The sequence below is a fragment of the Canis lupus genome, chromosome 23 (assembly GCF_003254725.2).
Source record: "Canis lupus dingo isolate Sandy chromosome 23, ASM325472v2, whole genome shotgun sequence".
Lineage (NCBI taxonomy): Eukaryota > Metazoa > Chordata > Mammalia > Carnivora > Canidae > Canis > Canis lupus.
Window position 1 is genome coordinate 45,934,763 of NC_064265.1, and position 22,264 is coordinate 45,957,026.

The window sequence follows — 22,264 nt, forward strand, 5'->3', positions numbered from 1 at the left end:
TGGCGTGCCTTAATGTTTTGCTCAGTTCCAAATTACGCCCAAGTTTCATACCGTTCTATTTCTCTTTTTTCCGTATTTGAGAGACTGAAGCGAGCATAATCAAAAGAAACATTTATTTACATTCTGTACACTTTGACTTCAACAGACAAGTAGGCCTAGGGGCCTTTAACTCCTACACATCTGTATAATCATAATATATGCGGACTTCTGATCTTCTGACACTTTGCAGTGACCTGATGCTTTCGCTCCTGGTTCTGATATTTGATTTCTTGAATAGCCTTCTTGAAAATGACCTACACATGAAAAAGTAAATTATTGGATCCAGGCACACATTGCACGCAGACAAGAAGAGTGTCATTTCTTTGCAGTAATACAGAATTTTGTGTGCAGATTCATCTAAGAGTCTGTCTAAGTGACTGAAAGTGAAAGGAATCCTGCACAAGTGATAGGGTAGAAAGCAGGTAAAGAACACTGCCACCACCACCCTGATGCTCTGGTTATGTTTCCGCTTTCGGCTGGACTGGCTTATGAATTGCCTGCTGGATTTATGGATGTACCTGGATATGGCTATGTAGCATCCGATCAGTATCACCAGCACAGCCACAAACAAGCAGCTATTGACATAAATGACTGCTTGATGCCATTTGACTCCCAAGGGACTTTTAAGTTTCATGCAGTCATGAATATTTTCCTTGGTGAGTTGGCCATTTGTTAGAATGATGTTTGGCAAGGAAAGAACGGCCATGATCACCCAAACACAAATAGATAAGACCTTTGTGAAAGTTACGCTGTACATGCGAGAGTCCCCAAATGGCTTTACCACCTTTAGATAGCGGTCAATGCTTATTAGCCCAAGAAATACGATGGAAGTATACATGTTTGCATAAAATAGAACTGAAGTGTATCTGCAGAGGATAAACTTGAAGTACCAAGGTCCGAAGCCTGCATCATGCACTATTCGAAATGGAAATGTCAGCGTCATTATGAGGTCAGCAACCACTATGTTTTTGAGATAAAATATGAAGCTGGTTTTATTCCTAATGTGGAAGAAGATCCACACTGCTAGACCATTCAGCAAGATGCTTGCCACAAATATAATGAGATAAAGCACAGGCAAGACGATAGTGTCAAATTCGTTGTTAACAGTGGTGTTCTTTCCGGGTCCATCGCTCATGTTACTTGGAGCGTGACTCCCTTGGCTGTGCAGCTCATTATCTGTAGGAGAAGTGGGGAGACATCATGTCAGAGCTTCACATGTGTGTCCCACAGACCACTAGTCTCCCTTATAGGCGACTGCTATTTGGGGCAGATTTAAAAAATGCCTTTAGCAATTTAAACAGTTACTTTATTGCATCTTTAGTGTTTTGAGTGACCGAAGTATTGGTGGCCTCTCTCCCAAGTCCTTATCCTCTTCCCCCAGACACATCGCACTTGAGATCCCTTGAGTAAAATGTGGTATTTCTGGTTCTTTATGTCAGTCTTTTGAAAATGCAAATAAATATACCATTGTGACAATTATCCTGGAGGGCAACTTGTCAAAAACTGTTCTAGGCTGATGCCTGTTTTTATTATCAAGGCTACATTATACCGCTCGCACTTAGATAAACATTTTTAAACTTCTAACTTTTGTTTTGGGATTTTTAGTTCATATTGCTATATATCCCATACCACTCCATCACAATCAGTACCACGTTGTGTGAGCATCATGGGTATTGTGGATCTCCTACTGAGGGGAGCAAAATCGTAGCAGGGGCTCAGGGCTCTGAGTCCACCACCGTTTCCTTGCTGATGGACGCTTCCCATAGGCTGCTCCAGGCCGGTAACCGAGCACAGGAAGGAGAACTAAGACAAGACTTTTCTGGGACAGAAGACTTTCCTCTGACAGATGACTTTGGCTGGAAGACTCCTCAGTTTGCTGAAAACTTCTTTCATACCCCATTGTAGAGTGAATCTTCCTACTTAGCCTCCCTGCTCCGGCATCAGACTTGCATTTCAGCCTGCCATTCCTTGCAAACATTTTCCCCTCCCAGTTGTTATATGTTGTCATCTGCCTCCGCCCCTTTAAAGCAGGACTAATGCAATTTTCAAAATGGACTTTTTGTATGTAAGTTTACAAGGAAGGTCGTTACTGAAATTTTACTTCTCACTAATGAATAATGTTTACTATAATGACAATTATATTTTGGAACGATATTGTTTTAGAGCTAACAACATTAATTTTGCCCTCATTTCTCTATATAACAGGCAGTGTAGTATATGTATTAGTTCGCTCCTTTGAAGAAATGAAAACAGGGAACGATAGTTTGATGATTGTAATCCAAAAACAGGTTCTTAAATTGCTGCCTGAAATTTAAGTGTAGGCTCTTCCCAAGTAACCTTGTCCTCTTTCTAATTCTTGCCCTTTATTCCGTGCAACAGTGTTTTTAAAAACTGGTTTTCCTGGCTGAAATATCCTTACACAGACTAGTAATTTATACCTGGACTAGCCTATTACGATGATACCCATAGCATTATTATGCTTTATACGTTTAAAATGCCTGATTCAGCTACCATCTGTATTACTGTTGCCAGTTTCAAATATTGTCTTGAACAGTATCATTCAAGCCTATTTCGACTTAATGGAGTGTTGCATTCTTGGCTGCTTCTGCACCACAAGATCCCCATCGGCATCCATGTTATTAGAAGCTTTCTAAGATGTGCAGTTTTACCTGAGTGAAGATAGTGCTTGAATTAGTTTTCTCAATTAAGCTATTAGCAGACACTTTGATCTAACCCAGAATGGAACCCTGTGGGAAATGGAGAGAGGACAACCAGGTTTTAATCAGGGTAAGTGGCAGTGGCCCAGCCAACGGGCACAGACTGAAAATGGGCAGCCACATCATATCCCGCTACAGTGGCTGTGCTTTGCCACAATTATGAATGGTTTTCAAAGCCATTATAATTACAAACAGAATGGTTCACAAACTGCTGCATGCTCGGCCTGGAGTATTTCAACCCTTGGTGTTGACTGCTGCGGATGTCCACTGTGGAATGGAAAGACCCATACTTCCCAGGGTTGGTTAGGGATTGTGTGTCTGCCCAGTATGTCATTATATTTCAAAGTTTTAATTGTATGAAGAGGCACTCGTAGTAAATGGTGATTTACTGATCAATTATGGTTGTTATTAAAGATTGGAGTCTTAAATCAGAATGTCAAAAATAGTACTTAACGAATATGGTCTCGTAAATGGCAAATATCAAGCACGAGTGGCCTTATTCCACAGTGGTTACTGTGGCTTTGGGAGTCTCGTGTTGAGCTTTGTTGATTATATCACCTCATGGTATTTGCTTCCTTAGTTTATGTATAGGATTAACATTTTGGAATACAGGACTTTTAATTCAGTAGGATAGGCCTGGGCTTGGTTATTTCTTCATTCACAAATTCCACATTTATAATGCAGCTTAAGCAAATTAGTGGTTAAACTTGTTATGAGTTATTTTATGAAATAATATGGTAATAGAGAGGAACAAAATGGTTCGTAAGCAGGATGAACCATCAGTGGATTGCTCTGGAAGGCTCAAAACTTCATATAGAGAGTTTTGTCTAATTGATTTTTTTTTAAAAGAATTAAGTCTATGTTATATTCTTCTTTGCTAGCCATTCCCATTATTTCTTTTCTGCGTCCTTGCCCCAAAATTTTTCCAAAGCTAGTGGGTGTGCTAGAAGCATTTCTGTGCGCAGTGTTCCTGCTTAGGAACAATGGCCATCAAAAATAGGTGGCTGTCTTCACCCAGACCATTTTATCATGTTGTTCTACAGTCAGTAAAAAACTTAGCAAAGTTAGGGAGCATTTTTAATGACAGGTAGCTTGGTGATTCAATTAAGAAAAATTAGAAGGTGTTTTTACAATGTAAAGGCTATTTTCTCACACACTCCTTGTTTATTAGGACGTTATTACCTGTATTATTTAGCTCAGAGCTTGATACAGAGTGATAATTGAGGGTGCAGATTTCTCTCCTCTCCCGACTCCTTTTAAATTAGATCAACAAAGGCGATGACAAAAGAGCTCTAGTTCCATAGCAAATTAACATTCGGTGCCAGTGTGTATGTGTGAGTGGTATTGTAGTGCAGGTGTTGAGGGCTAGGATGTGGCTGTCTGGGCTGATGTGTCGGAGAAATGCATGGGGTTTGTAGCCATACAGAGCATTAACCACATGTGAGTCCTGAATTGGCTAGTGCAGATAAAGGGCATTCTTGTCATTGCAGAAAGTTCTACTTGACAGAGCTGGTTTAGTCACTTCATAACTTTGTTAAGGGGAATAAACGGTAGCCGTTTTGCCAGATGTCCCAAGAGATAAATTCCCTGAATACATGATTTCGAGGACAGTCTTAGTAGGATGTTCACTCTGTACCTTAAAGTTGTTAATTACAATTTGTCTCATTAGTTGCAGTCACATTAAGAATGATGGAGTTGGTGAAGAACCTTGGTCTTTTTGCTTTTGGTATAGCTGCATTATCGCTCTTTGGGATGTGTCACTCTTTGGTACAAAATGTGAAGGTATCAATAGGTCACTGCTCTACTTGCCTGGTGGAATGAAACTCACAAGTCATGCCAATTACAGGGAGTCCCAACCATGGTACAGCTGCTCTTGGATGGTCATTGTCAAAATAGTTACCCAGAAAAGGAGGTGGATGTGATCTTTGGATTCCTGGGAAAGCTCAGTGAACATTATTTTTTATATTTTATTTTATTTTATTTTATTTTATTTTTTTAATTTTAATTTTTATTATTTTTTTGAACCTTAGTTTTTAAACTATTACATCTGGAAAGTAATAAGTACTTTAGTTTGGTTATAAAAATCTTCCCCAAATGTTAATTCAATCTTTATTGTCCTTTTGAGATGATCCGTACAGGAAACAAAGCTTAGAATTAAGTAATATCAAGTTAAATTTCTCTCAGTGATGCTCTCTGTTTGCTGTTTTATTTTTAATGAGAGGCTAAATGCTGATCTATTATTTTTATTTTTTTTAAATTCTGATTTATTTTGTTAATTGGTTCAGTGACCAGTAAAATTCCCAAATTGTCACACAGTATAAAAACAATTATTGATCAGGGAAGATTTTCTGTGCGTTTTTTCTGATGGCTGGCTTACCTGGTAATTTTTCAAGTGTCAAGTTGAGCCCCATTCTTTAGCTGTGATGGATTGTAAGCAAAAATACGTGTCAGGAAACACTTGGAGATGGCTGCGGGAATGGTTTGGCATAGGTTATTCCTGGCTTGAGTCCTGGGCAAAAAAGAATGGGGATAAGTTAGGAAGGAATATGAACACAATAATTTGATCTTTTCTTTCTTTCCTTTTTTTTTTTTAAAGATTGATTTACTTTAGAGCACAAGTGGGGAGAGGGGCAGAGGGAGAGGAAGAGAGAGAATCACATGCAGACTCCCCACTGAGCATGGAGCTTGATGTGGGGCTCGATTCCATGACCCTGAGGTCCTGACCCAAGTTGAAACCAGAAGACAGACACCTAACTGAGCCACCCGGTCACACCCATCATTTTAAAAAAATATGTATATAAGTATCCTTTTGAGGTTCAGAAAAGGCATACTACTCTTTGGACATGAACAGCTGTGCCACACGAGAGTTGCCTACTTTTATGTCCTCCTCCAGCCTGTGACAGAACAAGGACCATTCTGTGTATGCTGCCTATCTAACACCAGTGTGTGGCCATGGAAAGTCACTAATATCACTGTGACTCAGTGTCCTCATCTCTGAAACGAGAATGCTAATAATTATATCACAGAATTATCATAAGGATTATGTGAAAGAATCCAAAAGTCCAAAAGACAGTTATCAGAGCCTGGGTCTTGGAATGCACTCAGGAGGTGTTAGCTTACATCTTCCCATCCCTGCTTCTACTGGATTCTTTCCCCTACCCCAACTTGAGCATATAACAAATGCATCTATGATGGGACTTATATGCAATTGGTGATTGTTAAAAAAAAAAAAAATCTGTTTTCTTTTTTCCTTAAAGATCTAGCACTGATATATGTAAGAGTGTTGTATATGCTCACGTTGTATATGCTTTCAATATCCTATGCTTATAATTTCTGGGGTTCTAATTCTGGGTTTACGCTAACCAGCTGTGTGACCTCTATCAAGTCACCTGATGTTTCTGGAATTGCTCTGAAAACCCTACAAAATCTCTGTCTGGACTCTGATTTACATGAGTAGTATCTGTGTTTTCCTCAAGATTTCCCTTAAGAATTTAATATCATTTGAATGTTTGTTTTATAAGCCCCTGTGTTTCTCTGTGATCACTGCATTCCATCCAATCTCAAGGCATGATTAGGAATGAATAATTTAATTGGCTTTGAGTGACAGGGGTGTGATCTTGGCTACATTCCTGAACTTTTCCCAAGCTTTCAGAATTCCACACATTTTTATAAAGATTAACTGAGATCATATGTGCGTGTAACACTGAATGCTATAAAATATTTCTTCCCCCTTCTCTTTTAAGCAGCCCTCTCTATTCTTTGTTTCTGGGTTCTCCAAGGTATTGATTAAAAAAAAGAAATCTTGAGAACTGTGGGCAAGTGTGCTGCTACAGTCAAATGGATTTATGGAATGAATGGTTTGCAACAGGGGAAGTCACACTTGCTCATGAAACCATGTGAGACTCTAATGTCTCTTTACTGATTTTTGCTCATATACCATACAGCTGCAAAGAGACCCCAAGTAACCTCCTCCCCTTTAAGTACAAAGCATATTTCTGGCTGATGTAAGCAGTTACATTGGCTGAGTCAGCAGGGAAAGAGCACTTTGCAGATAGAAGTCTATTGAAGGATTTCTCAGCAATAGAGAGGCACTTGTTTCCTTGTCTGTTGTTTTGCCCTTGTTTTCTGTTCCCTGGTATCGCATGATGCGTAGGTGCTAGATTTGGTAGTAGGTGGAAAAAATGGTTTGCAAATTTTTAGTGATTCCCCTCCTGGCCCAAATCATCTCTTTTAGAATTTAGATACCTTATCTATGCCTTATGTCGAACCGCTACAGTATGTAGTACGTAGTAGGCACTAAAAAAGTAATTTTTTGGTTAATAGAGCACAGACGATGATGAGGGCTCTTAAGAGTCTTTTCCTTATTGGGTGCCAGTGTCAAGGGATTTTTTTAAGGCAAGGAAGTGAAACTCTACTTTGTTTTTACTTACTAAAGTTTATTGGGAAAAATGACTGAAACAGTTTTCTAATCTTCATAATAATGATCCTTGGATTCAGTAAACTTTTTATTCTCAAATCCAGCTTCTCATGGAAACATTTCATGGAGTTTAACTGATAAGTATATCCTGATTTTTACAAATCTCTCTTCCCAGGTTGTATGGTTTTCTTCCTCTTGACATATACCTTACTCAGTAACAAGAATTCCCATATGGCTTACCCCCCATTGGAAGAGGAACAGTGTCTAGAAGTGGGTCAGCCACAGGCAGCAACAAGAGAGACAGCAGACAGTCATTAAGGTGGACCCAAAAAAGAGACTTGGGGAAAAATATTTAAATATCACATTTCTGATAAAGGATTTGTATTCAGAATATACAAAGAATGTTAACAACTTTCTGTTAAGGAAACAACCCAATTAGAAAATACATGATCTAACGATTTGTATGGACATTTCACCAAGGGTACTTGAAAAGATGTTCAACATCATTAGTCATTAGAGATATTTAAATAAAAACCCACCATGAGATGCTGTTTCATACCTGCCATAATGACTATCGACAGAAAAGAGAATATCAGGTGTTGCTAAGGATGTGGAAAAACAAAGTATTATACATTGCTAGTGGGAATTTAAAATGATATGGCCACTTTGAAAACAGTAGTTTCTTATCAAGTTAAAACTAGACTTATAATTATGACCCAGCAATTCCACTCCTACGTATCTACCCAAGAGAAATAAAATGTATATGGTGGAGTGTGCTATATATGGATGTTCCTCATCCTCAAAATCTCTAAACTGTTTTCCCTTTTCTCCACAGAAACCAATTTTTCTTTTGTCTTTATTTATGAATATTTCCTTCATCTTGTGGTCAAAGGAGTTTAAAACCTCAATACTCTATAGGGTAGCTCTTTTTTTTTTTTTTTTTTTTTTTTGCCCCTCACCTACTCAGTCCCTTACCTGGTCTTCCTCTTTTTTTCTTTTGCTACTCTCAAAGACCTCTTCCGGAACAAGGCCCTCATAGTCTCATGTGTGGGCCACTGTATTGACCTCCTCTCTGGTTTCTCTGCTGCTTTCCTCTCAAATTTCTCCTGCTGCTTGTTGCTGGATTCTTCTTTTTTAATAATTCAAGTAGTGATGCTTTTCTTTTTCTTTTTTTAAAGATCTTATTTATTTAAGAGAACATGGGCAGAGGGAGGTGGAAAGGGAGAGGGACAAGCCGACTCCCTGCCGAGCATGGAGCCAGACATGGGGCTCAATCCCAGGACCTGATCATGACCTGAGCTGAAGTCAACCCACTGAGCCACCTAGGCAGCCCAGTCATGCTTTTCTTTTGCTTTCTAAACTTTACGATATAGTAGGGAAATTTTTGAATTACAGTTACTAATCAAATAGTAGTTATTTTTGTCATTTTGAAGACCATGGAGTATGGAAGCCAAAAGATGTTGGGTTCTGATAATTAGGAGCTGGCAGTAGACTTGGGATAAATTGCCCAAAATCTTTTGAATCATGTGTGCTCTAATATTAATTATTATAATAATAATAAATAACAATATCTGCTCTATAGCATCATTATGTGGTTAAATTAGATTATTGATACATAAATAAGTGCTTTATATAAATGTTTTTTGCTTGTAATATTTCCATTAATTCTCTCCTAGATGATATTTAAAGATTATTTTCATTTGATTGGGAACTCCTTACATTACTCAGCTTGCTGCCTCTTATGGCATGTTTAGCCCTTTGCTCTTCTTCATACTCATTCCTACTCTTGAGTGACCCCCTTTCTCCCCCTTTTCCCCTACCTTGGAAATAAATCTCTACCTCTCCTTCTTCAGTGTCAACCCTAATATGACTTCTTCTTTAAGGTCATTTCCTGACAGCCTATTCATGTTCCAGCCTCTGGTATTATAAAAATGAAGAGGGAAGACACTGAGTGTCTGTCCTCAAGGGGTTTATAGTCTACTTGAGGATCTAGAAGTAAAGAGACCACCAAGTACAGAATGAGAGGTTTGGGATACTATGGAAATAGGTGTACCCTGATGAGGGGAAGTGGGAATCAGGGAGGTTCTGTGGCTGTGGTGATACTGGCATTGTGGCAGGTTTGCTGAAGGTCTGGTGGGAAAGGAGCATGTAGAAATGCTGAGTGTGTCCAAAGAAGGTTCAGTAATCTGAGGATGATGTTAGCACTGAGTGATGGAGAGGTATGACATATCTGACGTATATTGAAGAATTAGGGGCTGACTGATGTTGCTGAAAAGGGAGGAGGAGTGTTGGCCTTCCAGGTATTTGAGATGTTAGGGCCAATGAAAGGAGGCTCATATAGAGGGATCAGTGGAGTTCTGGTTTGGGTTTGTTGATGTTAGGATGCTCTCGTTTTATTCGTGTGATGTCTACTAGGTGGTTGAAGATACAAGGTTGGAGCTCAGTGCTTCTGACTGGTGATATAAAGTCAACAGAGGATCAGCTATGGAAAGAGCTATGGGAAAGGAATGAGATTGCCCAGGATGAACCTGTCCGGTATGAGAGAATGGGACAGGGCTGATGTAGATGCTTTTAAGGAGCATCTTAGGTGAGGGCGGTGAGGGGTGCTGAAGGAGTGGCCAGAGAGTTGGGCCATTATTAGAAGAGAGTAATGTCATGTGAACCATGAAGAGAGTTTAGTAAATGAGAAGCTGTGACTTGTTATATCTTGCAGGGAAATCAAATGATAAAGGACAGCAAAGTGCCATTGGATAGGATTTGGTTAACAAAGAGGTCACTGTTCATCTTTGCCAGGGCTGCACGTGTTGTACTGTGTGTGTACGTGCACGTGGTGGGGGGCGAGCAGGGGGGTGGCATAGGGCAGAAGCAGAGGCCTATTTACAGAGGGTTGAGTAATGTTGGTGAGGTGAGGATGTAAGGAAAGGACTTCAGATAACACTTTCAAAGAAAGCATGCCTGTGGTGGGAAGGAGAGAAAAGGTGGAAGGTAGACAGACATAGGATTGATTGAAGACTTTAACTTCTCATTTAATGCCTTGCATTTAAAATATTTTCTTGCTTGGCTTTAAAAAACAAACAAACAAAAAAAAAACACACACACAACTCCCACTCCCACAAAAACAACAACAACAAAAAAAACACACACACACAAAAAACCAGCACCCTTGTCCTTACTGCTAGCCAAGTATGGTGGCAGTGTGATAGAGTCTAGGTTTCAACCCCAGCTCTCTTACCTTCCAGCTTTCTGACCATCCATTCCCTCGTGTATAAAATTAATATGATGATATGGCCATTATAGGATGACTGCAAAGTTGAAATGAAAATATTTGAGGAAGCTGGCATAGCTGCACAGGGTAGGGGCTATCTTGTTAGTTCCTGTTGTGTGTCATAGGGACACGATGGAATCTCTTTGGTGATTTGTAGTTTGGACACAAGGTGAACCAAGTTCTTGCCGCCTTGTTTATGCTGATACTGTTAGGTGGTTTGTGGTCTCAGCCACCCTGCGAGGAGCCAGTTGACTGATCTTTTGGCTCTAAGAGCTTGCCCTTTCTCTAAGTCTCATCTGACAACCCCTAAGCTGCAGAGCTCCCTGTGTGGTTGAGTCCAGAGCAGCTGTGCATTGTGCATGTCCCAGCGCCTGCAGGGTGTTGCAATGAGAGTTGCTTCAGCGGTAGTAATGGCTAAGTTCCAGGACCTTGTTCATGGGCAGGAATCCTGTTGTGCCACCCTGTGCTCCCCCAGCTGAGGGCTGATGAAACCACTCAAGAATGTGATGTCTGTGGTAGGCCCAAGCTTCACAGCCATTCCTGAGGTTAGATGGTATCGATGCTTAGAGACCTGTTTTTTGTGTTTCTTTTTTTTCCAGCCTCCCATTGATATCCTCCTTTGACTGTTTTGTTAATTATGTGGCTATGTCGTTGGCTGTAAGCTGTCTTTAAATGCAGGTGGTGGAAAAAGGACCAAGGTGTTCTCAGCGTCTCCTTTATCTTAGACCTCAGACTAGTTGCTTAGTGTCTCATACAATCCTCAGAGCAGTTCTGTGACCTACGTGGTTTATTCCCTTTTCTTCCCCGAGGTGGGAAGATCCAAGGTGCAGACAGGTAATTAAGTTGCCCTGACTCACAATGCGAGTAATGGGTAGAGTCAGCATTCGTCTCCGATCTGATCGAAACCGAAGCTGCAGTTCTAATACACTGCCCTGGGATAACAATGGAGAACGATTCTGGAGCTTCATTTTGGAGGGTAGAAAGTAGGAGAAGAGGGTATAGGGCAGAGGTGGGGTTTGTTTTCCCTTGTCTAGCTGGTGAAGGAACTGCTAATCTTCTTTCACTGGAGATCTAGTTCTGCTTGGCCTGAAACAGTGTTAAAAAACATCAGGAAATTTCACATAAGAACCCAGATTTGGATCCTCTGCTAAAAAAATGAGAGATGCAAACACCAACCATGAATAATCCAGCAGTATTAGCTGCCTCTTCCAGATGAGAAGTCTGCTCTCTGGCTTAGCGGCTCACAGCATTTTCTCTTGACGTGCCTGGGCCGCCTCACTTGGGAGCATTACCGGTCTGATCCTACAGATACTTCATTTTGTAACTTTGGTCTGTTTATCATTTCATCTTCCGTGGCTACATTCGAACTATGTGGATCATCAAATGTTCTATTTAGAACATAAATATATTTTTCTTCTTCCTCTGCCTCCTCCCTCCTGAGCCCTGATTTTTCTTGCTTTAGGGACCACAGCTTAGCATTCTTTCCAAGTGATTTTCCTGGTGCCTGTTAGCAACCCAGAAAAATAGTGGCCAGGGACCTTATTTAGTTCCTACTGCAGAATTATTAATGGTCTAGGTGAGCTATTTTTCTCTGTGCTCACCCCTGTGCTGGGATCTTTAAGTAGACCACCCTACTGCTTATTGTTCAACAGCTTTTATGGGTGAGAGAACTGAGATTCTGGGTCCAAAGGAAGGAAAAATTATAAAAGCTGGAGGAGAAGCATGAAGTCCGGTGTGTTGGATGTCTAGCCGTCTGCTGTTTCCCTGGAAAGGGGGATGGGAGGACCAGGGGAGGGATCAGCATCCAGCACTGCTGAACTGCTACCCTGGGCACATAGCCTTGTCCTTAAAATTCACTGTTAGATATCAGCATGTTTGGCAAGCCCCTTGTGCCTAGCTGGGGAAGCCCGCCTTAGCAGCTGTGCCCACTCGGACACAGCGATGCCTTCATTCTTTCTGGCTGCACAGGGTCCCCTTATTGCCTCTCTGATCAAGATCTGAAAGATTAATGTCCATTAAGTGCTTGCTCTCTCGTTCTCCCTGGTTTCAGCTGTCCATTATTTGGTGGAGTGATTACTTGGTGGAGTGATAATTTGGTGGCAGTGGTTGTCGTCTCTTATTTGTCTTCCACTTCCCAGTATGATCTTTAAAGGCTCATGTCTGAACTTGTAAGAATTTCAGACATGAGGGGTTTTGTGAAGTGCTTTTCTATAAGAAAAGCTATACTAAAAGAGTAGCTCATATGGGAATACTGCAGCAGTATCCTTAAAATTCAGTGGTAAAGATATAATGCTCACAAAAAACATCTAATATGAAGTTTCTGCTAAAAGGGACAGCCTCTCACATTTGGAATTGCCTGTAATCCAAGAGTCCCTCCCAATTTAAACTTGATGGGGAGGGAGGGAGGGAGGATGGGAGAGTTTTCCAACACTGTTAGCAGCTTTGCTGGAGGCCTTGGGAAAGAAACAGGCTATCTCACTGAATACAATCCACTTGTTTTTGTAATAAAATTAGGTCACTGTCATCATAGGGCACTTCATTAATGCATAGAGTCACATCCCAAAGGTGTTAGAATGTAAAGTACACAGTCCTTCATTCAGGTTGTTCAGGTACTACTCTAAAGATTTCAAAGTTGCACTTGATACCTGTAGCCTACAATTATGTATATTTGGGTTCACATTGAGATTTAGCATATTTTTTTTTTCAGGTGACCTGTGACTACTTGTTTTATAAATATTTATTTTAGGAGTGATGTAAAGTGGGTTGTAAACTCCAGGATGACAAGGCTTGTGTCTAATGCTTCTGTATAACTTTAACCCCAAACCCAGTTATTCCCTTTGTACTGGAGAGGAACCTTATTAGATTCAGAAATGTGCCCAGCATCACCCACAGTGAGAGGCAAAAGCCAAGAAATGAGTTTCATTTTTTGTGACCCCAGAGCCTCTTTGCTTATGCTGGTTGGCTTGATGAGTGGGAGCTCAGAAGTAGCCTGATAATGTCTTAGACCTCAGTTCAGTGGGTAGGTATTAAGTTTTAGGGATCCGTGGATGGCTCAGCTGTTTGGCGCCTGCCTTTGGCCCATGGAGTGATCCTGGAATCCCAGGATCAATTCCCACATCGGGCTCCCTGCATGGAGCCTGCTTCTCCCTCTGCTTGTGTCTCTGCCTCACTCTCTCTCTCTCTCTTTCTGTGTGTGTGTCTCTCATGAATGAATAAAATCTTTTTTTAAAAAAAAGGTATTAAGTTTTAGACTCAGTATTTAAGTCTGTGGCCCTGGACAAAACACTTTTCATCTCAGAGCTTGAACTTGCACATCTCTGAAATGAAAAAGGTAAGAAATGCCTGGCCTAGCTCCCAAAGGTGCTTTGAGAAGTCATGAGATCATATATACAAAGTCAATTTTATATTTGTAAGTACTATAATACTATAGGGGTGAACCATCGGGAAATACCTTTTTTTTTTCTGCTCAATAATACAATTTTTATTATCATCTGGTTAAATTTTACGGTTCACTGAGTCGAAGTGTATATTTTTATTTTCTGTTTAGGCCAAGTCTAATTTATGTAGAGCGGAATTCTGCATTATTGGTATAGAGGAGGCTGGCTAGAAGGGTTAAGGGCTATAGTTTTATAAACCAGAGTAGTGGTTTTAAATGGATATGCGGAGCCAAATATATTTCAAGTAACTTTTGGTTTCTTAAAAAAAACAAAAACAAGATGTTGTCAGAAATACAGGATCCCAGGTGACGTGTTTAGATCCTGAAGGATGCTTTTCACAAGCTTAGGCAGATACTATTTCTTGTTTTAGAAGGGCCATTCCATGGCTTATGCATTGTACTTAAGAGTTAACATTGTTCTTCCTGGTGGTGGTGGTGATGATGGTCTTCACCGTTCAATAGGATCATCCTTATGGTTTTCTAGCTGTGGATGAGGGGTGGCAGGTATTCTCAATAGAATGCCAATCAGTAGAGTGGGTGTCAGGTTAGCTACCCTCATTCTTCAGATCACTGTTTAATCAAACTGTAATATTGTTTAAATTAATTGAATAAGACTGATTCCTAAGAGACAAGTCCTCCTTCAGTTTCCTCCCTTACCTTCATTTATAATAATTCTGTAATGAGGTCTTCAGCACTAGTGGATATCTCACATTTATAACAGCATCAAACCCTTACTGTTTATTTTATCCTCCTATAACAGCAAGAAATAAATTCCCCATCCCCCATACGTATGTAATAAAAGAATTTGGCATCACATAAAATTAATGTCATGTATGTATGTGTGAACACACACACACGCACACATGCATACGTACCCAAGTGACATTTTCTTTAAAGTGATCCCTACCATCAACTTCACTGGTAGTAAACCTTATTTTTAAAACAGTGATTTTCAAAAAACAAAAAAACAAAAAACAAAAACAAAAAAAACAAAAAAAACAGTGCTTCTCAAACTAGTGGGACCATTTAGACCAAAATAATTCTGGGTTGACGTATAATGACAATAAGTTGCTCAGTTAGGAGAAATTAGTAATCTGTTTGTATCATTGTAATATTTCTCAGATGTGTTTTGTTTTTCCCTTGCCTGTCACGTTTCCTTCCGTTACAGCCCTCACTAGCCTCCTGTCTTTCACACAGCACGTCTCAAGCCCCCCCTCCCTCTGTCGGTACCCTGGTGACCTGATCTTGTCTCCTTGTCCACTTTGCAGCTCCCACACTCCTGTACCAGAGCCTCCCTGTCTGTCTCTCCCTTGTCCACTGGCAAGCTTTCAAGTCTAAGTCACACGCCACGTCTTCTCAGAGCCTTCCATGTTTCCCCTGTACTGTAGCTGTGCTCCTCAGTCCCTGGTATCTGCCTGACTCTTCATATCTCCAGCTTGTTTGCCCAACTGTCCCTCAATCCTTCTATCTCCAGAGTCTGGCAGAGAACTTGAAGACAACAGTGTGAAGCTCAAGAAATACGTGCTTTAATGTTAGGCTCTTGTGGAATGTGGCCCCCTGTGACCTAATCGTATCTTATTGGAAATCTGCCACTTTTTATCTTCATGAGCATCTTCTTTTGCCGTCTGAAGTAGAGGAGTATGGCCTACGGAAGAGAATAGGAACTAGCAGCTGATCTCATCATGTAAGACATGGCCAAACACCAGGAGGATGACCCATCAAACACCAGTCCTCTGGTGTTTCTGAACAACTCACTCTGAAGTAAGGGGACTCGAGTGGAGGGTTTCAGATTCAAAGGTAGCCCCATAGGTAATGTCACTGAGGAAAGTGAGCCAGGTAGAAGAAGAACCCATCAACAGTATAGTATGCTAACAAAATACAGCTAACAGCCAAAGCATCGGGGGAGGTAACCAGCAGGGCTGGGGACTGTGTGGTCTGGGGGTGTCGCCCCACTGTCAGGCCCTGGATTGTTGCCACACAGGTGTGTGGGTCAGTTACTACTCGACTATCTGGTGTAGAAGAGAAATGGATTTTTACATAAAATTACATAAATTTATAATTACGGATTAATTTTGTTAACACATTGGGCAGACCAAATACAGTTTGTGGGTTACGGTTTGTGATATCAGCCTTCATGGTGGGGCTTCCAGGCCTCACCTTGGAGTTTTTGTCCATTTCTGAGTGGGATCAAGAGCGTTGTTACCAGATTCCTGCTCCAAACCTCTCCCTCCTTTTTACTAATTTCCCCTCAGTATTTTCCTTTTTAACTGAGATTGATGAGTTTGTAAAACAAGCTTTGAGAGTTTATTGGTTTTCAGAAATGAATGGCACTGTATTTAATTTGGGGTAAATACTCTTTCAAAATGCTCTAAAGTTAAAAAAAAAAACGGTCTAAAGTTTCTTCTTATTGTTGACATACTAGGTTGAACCACATGATTCTTATAGTCAAAGTGGCATTTTCATATAGTTCAACCTACTGTGCTTACCACTTGAGAAATTTCGAGTGTTGGAATATATTATTTACTGCAGCATGAAATTAGGATGTTTTTGGCAAAAGGGAATATTGGTGTTGAATAAATACAATGGAATATCTGTTAAACAGTGATGATATCCTGCTACATGAATATAGCAGTTGACCGTATTGCTGGCATCCACTGTTCTTTCATTCATTCATTTTGCTTCCTATGGTGTGGGCGCTACATAAATGGAAGACTTTATCTTGTTTAAAGTTTTTGTCATGTAGACCTTTAAAATGTTCGGTTGAAACAACCAAAAAATAATTGTAACTGTGATTATTTAAGTATCGTGTGTTAATGTCTGCCCTGAGTAGCCGCGCTGTACCTAGTCATGATATGAAGGACTGTCTTTCTTTGCAAAGGTATCCAGTAAACAATTAATTTTGGAGTCTTTCCCACTCCTCTTTTAGCCAATTTGTCAAAATTGGTTTGAGATGCCCTTGATGATTTGTTTTCCGTTTCATTTGTAGCCTTTGAGTCTGGTAGGTAGGAGGAGGAAGAGGTTTGGGCAGAGAGGTCATCCATCCCAGAAAGATTGTGGCCGGTCCCATCGTGCCTACAGTCTAGAAGCAACTCGCGTCCATGCATTACTTTCTCACATCCCTTCCATGAGCTCTCTGCCCAGAGCCACACAGCTGAGTGCTGACAGCCCAAGGGTTTTCTCTTAACACTCTTCTTCCTTCAACTAGGTCAGAAGCATCTTTAGTGCAGGGATCATGAATTATTTTACTTGAGCTGCCCTCTATTATACTGGCTTCTGCTTTTGAAGGAGCCAGAATCTCAATCTGTTCAGTACCCTTCAGACTAATGGACATGAAAAGCAGAGTTTGACCCTGTTCTCGTGCCTCTGGAGAGTTGCCCTGGTGGCTGAAGGCCAGTAGTATCTCTGACCTGAGAGCACGCTCAGGCTCTTGGCCAGCCCTCCTCTGGCAGCAGCAGAGTCTGTGTTACTATCTTGTTCGGAACAACAGTATTAATAAGAGGAAGCATTTGGCAAATGCTGGTTAATACTATTGTGCCCACGGGACTGTTCTGAATTATTTAGACACAACTTAACTAAAGAGACATGGGACTCAAGCTGCAGATCTGCCGTTTACATGGGCCAGGTTATCTAACTCCTCCTATGCCTCAGTTTTCTTTTCTGTAAAACATTCATCCTTGGATTGAGTTGACGATTGAATGAGGTATTCCCACAGTATCATCTCATTTGATCCTTATAGATAGTTTTACTGGTGCTTGGCATACAGTAAGCACTCACTATTTAGATGCTACCTGAGTGTTAGTAAGAAGAATATCGCCCCCGCCCTTGTTCAAATAAGCTGAGGCTTAGAGGGCTTTCTTCAGCAGGTAGGTGAGTGTGAGAGCCCAGGTTAACACACCTAGTGAGATCCGGGGCCTGGATTTGAACACAAGTCATTCTGAGTGTTGTGCCCTTAACTGGTCTGCTGCTGCCACTTCCACATAAATTGGGGGTTCATGTGCTGATACAAGGTTGTGTCTCCTTTGGGAAAACTATGAAGTAGAGGAGCTCCGTAGTAGCAGGCTAGGTACCCAAGACAGCCGTTTATCTCCTACAGTCAAGCAGGACAGGGACTAAACCACAAGTCTATATAATTTTGCTTACAAACTATGCACAAAAAAGGGGTCAGTAATAGCACACAGTACGTTTACTCAGCACCAGCAAAGTAGTGACTAATAGCACGGTTGACTGCAGATGGACCTGTCGGGCAGAGAGCTCTGTGTTTGTGCCTTTTATTTATTTATTTTTTTTTTAAGATTTTATTTATTTATTCATGATAGTCACAGAGAGAGAGAGAGAGGGGCAGAGACACAGAGAGAGAAGCAGGCTCCATGCATCGGAAGCCCGATGTGGGATTCGATCCCGGGTCTCCAGGATCGCGCCCTGGGCCAAAGGCAGGCGCCAAACCGCTGCGCCACCCAGGGATCCCTGTTTGTGCCTTTTATTTTTTTTTTATTTTTTTATTTATTTATGATAGTCACACAGAGAGAGAGAGAGAGAGAGAGAGTCAGAGACACAGGCAGAGGGAGAAGCAGGCTCCATGCACCGGGAGCCCGACGTGGGATTCGATCCTGGGTCTCCAGGATCGCGCCCTGGGCCAAAGGCAGGCGCTAAACTGCTGCGCCACCCAGGGATCCCTGTTTGTGCCTTTTAAACTTCACTTTGCTCAGCTGTAAAGTGGAGGTAATAGCAGTAAACACCTTACAGATGTGTGAAGGTTTTTTTTTTTTTTTATGTGGATTAAACTATGCAGTGGTCTTGGGCATAAAGTAAGGTATCAGTGTATGTTATGATTGTTGTTTTAGTATTAAGACTGGAAGGGCAGTTCGTACCATATGAGTTTTACCTAATACATTAGAAAGAGTCATTTAAGGAGTTACCTTCTCTTTCCAGAATGATAGAAATTCTTATTAGAAATTGCCTTATTAAAGAGTCACTGATAGGAATGACTCATTGTGATGTCTTATGACAAGTGACACTTAATCACTCTTCTTCAAATGCATTTAGCGTAAATTTTTTTTTAACTTTGGTTAATAAGAATGTTAATAAAGGATGAAATGCGTGGATTACATACAGAGACGGAGAACAAACTCTCTTCTGCCCATTTTTGCCACATAAGGAGGAAGAGTATTTAGAATTGTTGCCAGGTGAGGGGCGCCTGGATGGCTCAGTTGGTTAAGTTTCTGACTCTTGATCTCAATTCAGGTCTTGATTTTCAGGGCTGGGAGTTTAGGGGTATAAATATATATATATATATGTTTGTTTGTTTATTATTTATTTATTTATTTATTTATTTATTTATTTATTTATTTATTTATTTATTTCCTGGTGAGAAAGGAGCTTGGCTTTGATTCTTGGCCTGAAGCAGAATGTTTCAGTCTTGTTTCTTATTCACCCTGATGTTTTATAAGTGGTTCATCTCAACCACTTTCTTTTCTTTTTTGAAAGTTTTATGTATTTATATTTAAAAAATTTACTTAAATTCTAGTTAACAAATAGTGCAGTATTGGTTTCAGGAGTAGAATTCAGTGATTTATCACTTATGTACAACCCCCAGTGCTCATCATAACAAGTGCCCTCCTTAATCCCCATCACCCGTCTAGCCCATCCCCCACCCACCTCCCACCATCAACCCTCACCACTGATTGTTCTCTATTGTTAAAACTTTATTGTTATGCCACTGTCCCCCCCCCCCCCCCAGTCCAATCTCATCTACTTTTTAATCATAAGGTCATGGTTGCCTCTGCTTCCCCCTCTCTGCTTTCAATGGTCTCACAGTACAAGAACTGCAGGTAGCTGTTGTATTTGTATTAATGCAACGCTTTCTACCAGAGAAAGTGGGAACAAAATGTGGTCATCTCCATCTTGGAAAGGGGAACCTGGAACCTCAAGAGGCTGAGATTTGATTAGCGTTATGTAGTTGGCTGGGACAGAAATGGAGAGGATGAGTCCTGCTGGCTCCACCCAGTCTCCTCCTTTGATCCAATCCTTGGTTCTCGATGACCAATCCTAGTATCTGGGCATATCACCTGGATTGTGGGAATCTAGAGGTGCAAGGGCCATGTCCACCTACTCCGATCCCCTCATTTTACTGTGAGGGATGGCAGCGAACTCCTGGAGAAGTGAGAGGCTCGCCCAACTCTCTCTGTTAACTTTGGGCACAGTCTACATTTTGCTGCGAGTCCTGGATCTTCGGCCCTAAATCAACCTACTGTCCCCTGCCTGTGCAGAGAGTGTCTGTCCTGGAGACTGTGGACTACTCCCAGGTGATTTTTAACCCAGTTTCACCTCACTTCTGTTTTGCCCTCACCAGGAGAGGCTTGGAGGGAGTTTTATGGGTTTTCCTCATTTTCCTATTTGGAGGCATACAAAGAACAAATGACCATTCTTGTCTACTTCTTTATGTGAAATTTCTGTGGCATTTTCGGAGTACAAGTCTAAGCATGAATATTATTCTTGAAAGAAGTGAAACCCTAAGATAACATGGAAGGAAGAAAAGCAAGCAGACTCAGGAGAGGGCTTGCACACCGTAACCTAAATAAAAACATCCATTCTCATTTAGTCTCCTTTCACCGACCCCCTCCCTGGGTGCAGTAATCCCTCTCAGCACACTGTCTCTGGGTAGGAAATTTCTCCTCAGCCTCTTCATGAAAGTTACGATTTTCTGACTAATTACTCCCCCTCTCCCTCACCCTTGGCCTACATCCTTAAACACGGTATTCAGGAATCTATTGCTCCAGCCACTCTGCCTTCACCTACATAGATCAAAACCATTTTCAAGTAGGTGTTAGAAATGATAGTCTTAGCAAAGAGCTTTGCTGAAAGACTAATAAGAGAATCTCCTTGATTCCTAATTTCAAGAAAGAAAGATTTTTGTTAACCTCAGAATGGCAGAGATGATCATGATACACGCTATGAACAGTGTCTGGCTCTCCCTGCCCCCTAGAGTTTTGGTAATATAGAATCGATGTTTCTGCTGTTTATGTTGGTTGGTTAGTAAGTTGGAGCCTCTAACTAGAAATCTGAGAGAAAGCTGTTGTTGAAAGTGTTAATACACCTAACAGGAAAGCAGACTCCTCTCGAGAGTACGTTACGAGGTTCCGTGGTAGATAAATGTTGATCTAAATAAATCAAAAGTCACCCTACTTTAGGCTCACCTATCTTGTAACATCTTTATTATAAATTCGACAAGTTTAAATGTCCACACTTGCTTTATGTTATCCTCAGTGAAGCAAAAACTTCCCTAGTTTGAATATGAACCAGAAGTACGGTGTTCGAGCCCTTTGTCAGGAGCCGGGCAGTTTTTTCAGTGCCTTTGGTGACATGTTTTAACATGATCTCTTAAGGAATTGGAATGAGGATGGCCCTGTTCTTTGTGGTACAGTGAGAAAGATTGAGATTTTTATATCAAATGAAGCAATTTGGACAAAAAGACATCCTTTTTCTCTTGATTTCTTTTCTTTTTTTTGCACTTATCATGAAATACATTTCAGGTCTTGGAAAATAATTACCAGAGACTATGGATTTTACTCATCTAATACAGTAAATGTGATTTAAAAAAAAAAAAAGTCACTTAAATATAAGTGGTTCCCAAATCATCGTTTCCGCTTTTGAAGTTACTATACACAATTTACATTTTCTGCCCGCCCGAGTTGGAAACAATGAACCTCCATGAAGAACGTATGGCCCCTGTTTTGGAATGTGGTGCCTCCCAGAGAGGACTTACATTATCTTACTCAGTTAGTATTCTAATTTCTACTTTCTCTTCAGAGCTCAGATTTAAGCAGAAGGATAATTACAGTCTCAATCAGTGCTGTGTTCTATCCACCACAGCTTTTAAGAAAATTAAAGAAAATTTTTTTGCTTTACCTTTCATTGCGGTGTCTGGGTGTCCATTCACCTGATACGGTGTCTTCAAGTTGAAACAGGCTTCTCAACTCTAATTAAGAATAAGCCTTGAAACTATGGTTGACAGAGAAGTGGGTTTTCTGGCACAGCATGAAAAATAAGCATTTTTCTCCCCTGTCAGAGCAGGTGGGTTCTCCCCAGGGCCCCTTGCGAGTGTCCTTTGAGGCACCCTTTCGGATTGTCCTGCTGCGAACAACTGGAGCAACTTGCTCTCTTGCTCATGTAAGTGACTCACATCTGAGAGTAGGTGAGATTTGTAGACTAGGGAAGAGCATTTCCTGAACTTGCAGGAATCAGACGGTGATTCACCTGAAGGGAACACAGAGGGCTGGAGCTCAGAATGCCAGAGGACTGTGGAAGGGAGGGGGAGATGAAGTTTCAATCAGTCCCAGTGTTTAGGTCATTTTTTTCTTTTTCTTTCTTTCTCTCCCCCCCCCCACCCCCTT

At 40.9% G+C, this 22,264-nt stretch overlaps 2 protein-coding genes across 8 annotated transcripts in view; one reads left to right on the top strand and one right to left on the bottom strand.

The window, feature by feature from the left end:
• Positions 1–22,264, top strand: part of MED12L (mediator complex subunit 12L) — a 323,628-nt gene that overhangs the window by 187,390 nt on the left and 113,974 nt on the right. The window lies entirely within an intron of this gene.
• Positions 97–22,076, bottom strand: GPR87 (G protein-coupled receptor 87). Its single transcript, XM_025436200.2, has 3 exons — positions 21,780–22,076; positions 5,134–5,265; positions 97–1,215 (listed from the first exon to the last, which is right to left on the bottom strand). The coding sequence occupies exons 2-3, from the start codon at positions 5,165–5,167 to the stop codon at positions 173–175; spliced, it is 1,077 nt and encodes a 358-aa protein (XP_025291985.1). The 5' UTR covers positions 5,168–5,265; positions 21,780–22,076; the 3' UTR covers positions 97–172.

Coding starts and splice junctions, on each gene's coding strand:
- GPR87 (XM_025436200.2), bottom strand. CDS start 5,167: ATGGGGCTCAACTTGACACTTGAAAAATTACCAG. Junction 1,216..5,133: donor GACACTTGAAAAATTACCAG/GTAAGCCAGCCA, acceptor CTTCTCCTACAG/ATAATGAGCTGCACAGCCAA.